General features: G+C 46.9%; 1 protein-coding gene across 1 annotated transcript; it reads left to right on the forward strand.

Moving 5' to 3' along the window:
* The first annotated feature begins 2,207 nt into the window (after window positions 1-2,207).
* Window positions 2,208-5,571, forward strand: LOC125545939 (CASP-like protein 5B3). Its single transcript, XM_048709996.1, has 3 exons — window positions 2,208-2,594; window positions 4,440-4,572; window positions 5,071-5,571. Exons 1-3 carry the CDS (start codon window positions 2,464-2,466, stop codon window positions 5,272-5,274), a joined length of 468 nt encoding a protein of 155 aa, XP_048565953.1. The 5' UTR covers window positions 2,208-2,463; the 3' UTR covers window positions 5,275-5,571.
* Window positions 5,572-6,136: the final 565 nt, after the last annotated feature.

The raw sequence follows: 6,136 nt of genomic DNA on the forward strand, positions 1-6,136 counted from the left end.
AGAGCACCCAAATGCCCTCCCCTCGCCGGCTAGAAAAAACAGAGCACTGTGGAGTGCTCTGCTACGGCGATGGGGTATATATAGGCAACTCATTTGTCCCGGTTCATGGATGGAACCGGGTCTAAAGCTCTCCCTTCTGTCTCGGTTGGTGCCACGAACCGGGACCAATATATTTGGGCTAGGAGCGAGGCCCATTGGTCCCGGTTCGTGCCAGTAACCAGGACAAATGGGTCCAGACGAACCGGGACCAATGCCCATGAGGCCCCGGCCGGCCCCCTGGGCTCACGAACCGGGACGTATGCCCCCATGGGTCCCGGTTCGTGACTGAACCGGGACCAATGGGCTGGCCAGACCTGAACCAAAGCCCTGTTTTCTACTAGTGCCACATTGCCTAAAAGACACGCAAAGACAAAGAAGACTAATAAAAAGTAACAAAGAATAAATATTATGCAATGCTCATGGCTAAAAGGATAAAAACTGGAAATCATGCATCTGGACATGTAATTGGCACAATGGGACATGCTATAGCTTGATGTATGGAGATAATGTGCAACAAATGAGCTCTAAAGATGCGTAAACTATGGAGCCATAACTTTTGAGGCATTTGGTTTGCTACCACACACACGTTCGACACCCTGGTCCCACCCAAAACCTTCTCCCACACCCACACCCTCTCCGCGTGAAGCGTTTGCCTTGAATTCATGCCAGTCAATGCCGCTCCAGAGAGTCAGCGCCGCATTCATGCCAAACTAGAGTGGACACAACCTCTTACTAGAGCCGACACTACCGGCCGAGAGCATTGCCCGTGCCAGGTGCCGCTCTCTGTGCCTGCTCAATGCCAGAGAGACTTGACTGGACGACTCTCTCCGCATTCAAACCGGTTGCCCATCCATCCTCATGCCGCCATTGAACAAGCGCGGCTACCGAGAAACCAACTCTGGTGCCCGTGTTTCACACAACCCTTGCTTGACCCGACCGACGTCCACTTTTTATGCATGGCCAGGCCCGACATGATCCGCACAACACCAAACGCCACTCCCAATCTCCTCCGTACATCACATTTGTCATGACCTCAAGCTCCAAAGCGCCATGTGACAGCCTCTCCATCAAACAGAAGCAGGAGCTGGTCGGCATTCCGGCTGTCTGGCAGGCCCGTTGTGCGAGCCGAATAGAGGCTGGCTTGATGGTGAGCTCGCCGGAGGATAGCGACGTGGACGAGATGTTAGACAAGGCGTACAATGACGCACCGGTGCCACCGCCCTCGCCGGTCCACGCCGGCATCGCCTTGGAGCAGGCACGAGCGCACTTCGACGCCGTACTGGTGAAAGAGCACCAGGTGCCGCCACTGTCGGTGTCCCGGCAGGCGTAGTAGGAACGAAGCTACAACCTTCGGCTCCTCGACAAGCACCGGCTCACAAAGGAGCATATCATCGTCGAGTAGGCGAATGATGATGATGTCATGATCATGGTTGTGGAGGATCCAGGCTTTTTGGATGAGCAACGAACGCTATACCAGTCAATGCGCAGCACACACGAGATCTGTCGCGGGCGATGGTGGCTGCGCGTGCTGCGGGTGGAGAGGGACGCCTTGTTCGCGGAGATTGACGCGGAGGTGGCCGAAGAGGATACACAGGCGACCGACCTATCATGGACGGTGTCAACTCTGTGTTGACCACGCCGCCACCGTTGTTCGCGTCCCACCGACACGACCAAGATGCTGGACCATCCACGTCAGACTTAGGCAAGGAAGAGTATCACATGGGACGCCACTATGGCTTGGGTCCCAGGAAGGCCACTCCTATTCTCCTCCTCCTTCGATTTCACTTCCCGGGGCTCAGGACCGTTGGGCTTGCCGTATACGGGGAAGATATAACGTGGGATATGGACTCCGCCACGACCGGCGGTCTTTTAAATTAGGTTAAAAAGGTCTCATCCTCGTTTACGTAGTTGAAATATGTCGACCATGTAATGAATTTGATTCAGATTAAATGAAATCATTCAGTTTGCACAAAATTCATCCTCTTATTTAAATTTGCTTCGAAATACATGCGTGAATGGTTGTATGGCAGGCTTCCATATCATTATCCGCGTCCAACATTTTTAGGGGTTGGCGGGGATGCCCTGAAAGTGACAAGCCGCGTGCACAAAATTGTCCGTATACTCGGACGATGTGGCCAAGGAAGGAACCTACCGCGAAGTTTCCTGGTTCCTGCTCATCCATCACCGTTCCCATCTCGTCTCACGCAAGCCAGGCACCACCTCTCCCATCACCTTTCCCATCTCGTCTCACGCAAGTCAGGCACCACCTCTCGGGCTCCTGCTCTGCTCATAGCCATCACCTTCCCCATCCCACACGAGCTAAGCGCACACAGCAACTGCCACAGATCCGTGCCCGGCGAGCTAAGCCAGGAAGGACTCCATCGGCTTCTCCTCCTCTCCTCTCCGCAGCGAGCAGAGCAGGGGATGAAGCGCGTCGTGGGGAGCCCGGGGACATGGAGCGGCATGGCGCTGCGGCTGTCGCAGTGCGTCTTCGCCGCCGCCTCCGTCTTCTCCATGGTCTCCGGCTTCGGCTACTCCAACTACAGCGCCTACTTGTACTAATTTCATTCCCCCGCAAATGCTACTTCTTTCCTCCCCCCTTCGTGTGTTTTCTTGCAAATTCATGAGCATCACTCAAGACTCAAGTAGCATCTAGCATGCTCTCCGAGTTCTACTCTTAGGTTGGGTGAGTTTTACTCTTTCTTTCAAGGGAAATTTTTGGGGAATAAGGTAGAGACCCTTATTTAAGAGTACTCAGATGAGGCAGATTTAACGCCTTCCAAGCAGGGTGATGCTTTTTTCTCAATTGAAAACCTGGTGATTACTTCTTTGTGTGCAGTAGATTCTGAATGTTCTACTAAATCTCCTCGGCATTGAAAAAGCAAATCAATTAGGAAACTAATTCAGATGCGCAAATTTTTGGGGAACACATGGATAACTTCTTAAGCTATATCTGCTAATCAGTCCATCGTACATACACAAGTATCTATCTGCATTTGACTTAGCACGTACGAAATACGACATAATCATGAGGCCTCCACCAACTTCCTCATTTGATAAACTCGGAATACCTTCAATGCTCTCAAATTAAGTTAGTAACTAGTATTTGTCTGGTGACCCACCCAACTAGTAGTAAATATATGGCCTCACAGGAACAAATGAAATGATGCTTCATTGGGTGATTTCCTTGTTCAAGTTCTAAGACAGTTCCATTACAGAGTTCATGCATGTCTGCAGGAGTACAAGCTCGACATTGTACATATTTATGTTCATTTGTCGATAATCTTGGGAGTTTACTTGAACTTGAATGATCTTTTTCATAACAAGAACTGGACATTTATTTCTGTTATCCTTTATTAATGTTTTCTGTGAATGACTACAGATACAGTTCTTGTTTAAAATGCTAGTTGCGACATTTCAATCTTCCAGTGGTATTGGGAATCCTGATTGTCAGCGGTGTCCCTTTGATTCCCAACAACACTGGAAAAATTAAAATGCTGCAGCTCGCATGTTTTATGTGTCAACATGCATGCCCTGATTGTGTGCTGGTGTTTTTTTTTTTTGAAAAGGGGGACTCCCCGGCCTCTGCATCAGAGTGATGCATACGGCCATCTTATTAACCAAATAAAGCAGTGCGAACATGGTTCCATGGTCTCCAAAAATAATGAAAAAGTAAAGAAAGATCACACAGAGCCAAAACGGGCTAGAAACACCAACTAGCCATGAAAAGATGCCACAACCGGCTGGCTAAAACTAGGTAGGTAAACTAAATGCCTATCCTATTACATGACCGCCATCCAAACCGGTTGAAGATATCCCGAGCTACCATCTCCCAGCGGAAAGATCCAGTAACCAAATGCTCCCTGGCCTCCTTCAGGGTGAGTAGCGACCACGAATGGATCAATGCCGTAGTTCGGAATATAACCTGTAAAAAGTGGATACATGATATTCTGTTAAAAACCAAATCATTTCTGCAAGTCCAGATAGTCCACATCAAAGCGCAAACACCAATTCGAATGTGTCTCGCTAAGTTAGGCTCAATCCCATTAAACCATGTCCCAAATAATGCGTTAACAAAATTCGGTGGATTGATATTAAAAGCAATGTGGACCGTCTGCCAAAGTACTTTGGCCAATGGGCAATCAAAAAAGAGGTGTTTGATTGTCTCATCCCGACCACAGAAACTACACCTAGTAGGTCCTGTCCAATTACGCTTTATCAAGTTGTCCTTGGTTAAAATAACTTGTTTATGGACAAACCACATCAAGTTCATATCATTGAGACTATGAACTGCATATATAAAGTGTTCAGTTTCTTGACTACTATTCAGAATTATTTGGGCTCAAGTATGATTTGTTGACATCATCTAACGAGTGTAATCTTGTCTCCCTTTATTTCAGCTACATGAATCTAGCGTTGATCCTGCAGCTGATGTGGAGTTTGGGCCTTGCTTGTAAGGATATCTTTGCTCTAAGGAATAAAAAGGATCTTCACACCCCAGATAATCTATTCATTATTGTTATGGTTGACTGGGTAAGTCGTTCAATTTATCTCTTCTATTGTCCATGAGCTACGTCTGAATTTACTGAAGGCATGCACTGAAGCAATTGAACCCAGATTTTTTATCATTAGTTCTTACGAACCAAAATTCAGGTTATGTGCAACTCGTGATTTTCTATCGGCCAAGTTCTTGTTCTGCCTCCTTCTCTAAGAATAAGGTAATCTTAAAGAGATTTGTTTGCACAAGCACTCCATCGAACTTTGCTGATGAATTGTCCATTTGAGCAAGAAATTTTAGCAACCAATATGCTTTGCATGACTTTTTGGTCAACAAACGGTATAGTTTATCAAAGGTTCTTTTTTCCTGTTATTAGAACTAATGGCTGTCATTTCTCACAGCCAAAGTTGTTACATCTCACAAGCACAGTCCAGATACCCTGTGAAATAAATTTTTTTACTCGAGCAGTTCTTGGAATCTTGAGCTAGCAAAGGTCTATTTGAGTGAAAACATCAATTGTGAATGCATTGCAGGTCGTGGCGACTTTCATGTTCTCAGGAGCCTGTGCCTCCGCGAGCTTGACAATTTTCTTCATGTGGGATGTGAACTTCTGCGAGACATACTCGAAGCTGGCCTGCCGGCAGTTCGTGCTTTCGGTCGTCCTGGCGTTCATCACGTGGTTGCTGCAAGCTGCGTCTTCTTTCTCCGCGTTCTGGCTACTGGTTTCGTTCTCCTAGTGATCTCACACGCTCATATTTGCCGTCACGTCATGCTAGTCAGTCAGGAGGATAAATTGGTTGCAATGTGCTCGGGACACTTGCTAGATTTCAGTTATGGGTAGTCCTTCGTCCCTTGTTAGATAGATGTTGCCTGTTTGATAGTAGCTCATCTTTATTCTAGGAGTTGGTTATCAGCTCCTTGAGGTGGAGTAGTTACTGTTTAGATGATGTGGGATCATTAATATATGGAGATAAGTTGCGATCGATGATACCTGAAAAATGTCTGGTTATTGTACAATGGAATGAGTTCATATCTCTTCGTGTGGCTGGGACCAACCGTTTCTGGTTGCTTCGCACAATGAACAAGCCTTTCTTTTGTTGCCAAGCAATGTAGACATGTAGTCCTCGTCATAGTTAGGAAGTCGAATACTAAGGATATCTTCTTCATCTAGAGGCATGAAAAATTGTTTGACCCTGTCCTCCTTCCAAGTATGGGTGTCATGGTCTATTAAGTCTGCCACCCACCGAGTACGAGTGTTGTAGGGCTTATGTTAATTTTCAGATTTCTTCTTGGGATCCAATTGCCCCTCCATAAGCGAACAGTGCGGCCATCACAAATACGCCATACAAACACTTTCTTGAGCAACTCCAAACCATGCATGATGCCTTGCCATTTTGGAGATGCATTTCGAATAAATGCCGAGTCTAGTAGATCAACCCCAGGATAACATTTAGCCTTCATAATCCTGTCACATAGACTGTCAGGGAAGCCAAGCTTGTCTAGCGAGGTGAGCTTGGTTAAAATGTTTGAGGCCCTAAGGAGTTTAGTTGGTCTTTGTCGGACCTTTCATGCTATTAGTGTTTGATTCATTGATATATG

This window comes from Triticum urartu, chromosome 3, assembly GCF_003073215.2.
Source record: "Triticum urartu cultivar G1812 chromosome 3, Tu2.1, whole genome shotgun sequence".
Lineage (NCBI taxonomy): Eukaryota > Viridiplantae > Streptophyta > Magnoliopsida > Poales > Poaceae > Triticum > Triticum urartu.

Bases quoted from the DNA above. Each gene is read 5' to 3' on its own strand.
- LOC125545939 (XM_048709996.1), top strand. From the start codon at position 2,464: ATGAAGCGCGTCGTGGGGAGCCCGGGGACATGGAGCGGCATGGCGCTG. The intron at 2,595-4,439 runs GTACTAATTTCA...CCTTTATTTCAG, and splicing joins TCCAACTACAGCGCCTACTT to CTACATGAATCTAGCGTTGA. The intron at 4,573-5,070 runs GTAAGTCGTTCA...AATGCATTGCAG, and splicing joins TTATTGTTATGGTTGACTGG to GTCGTGGCGACTTTCATGTT.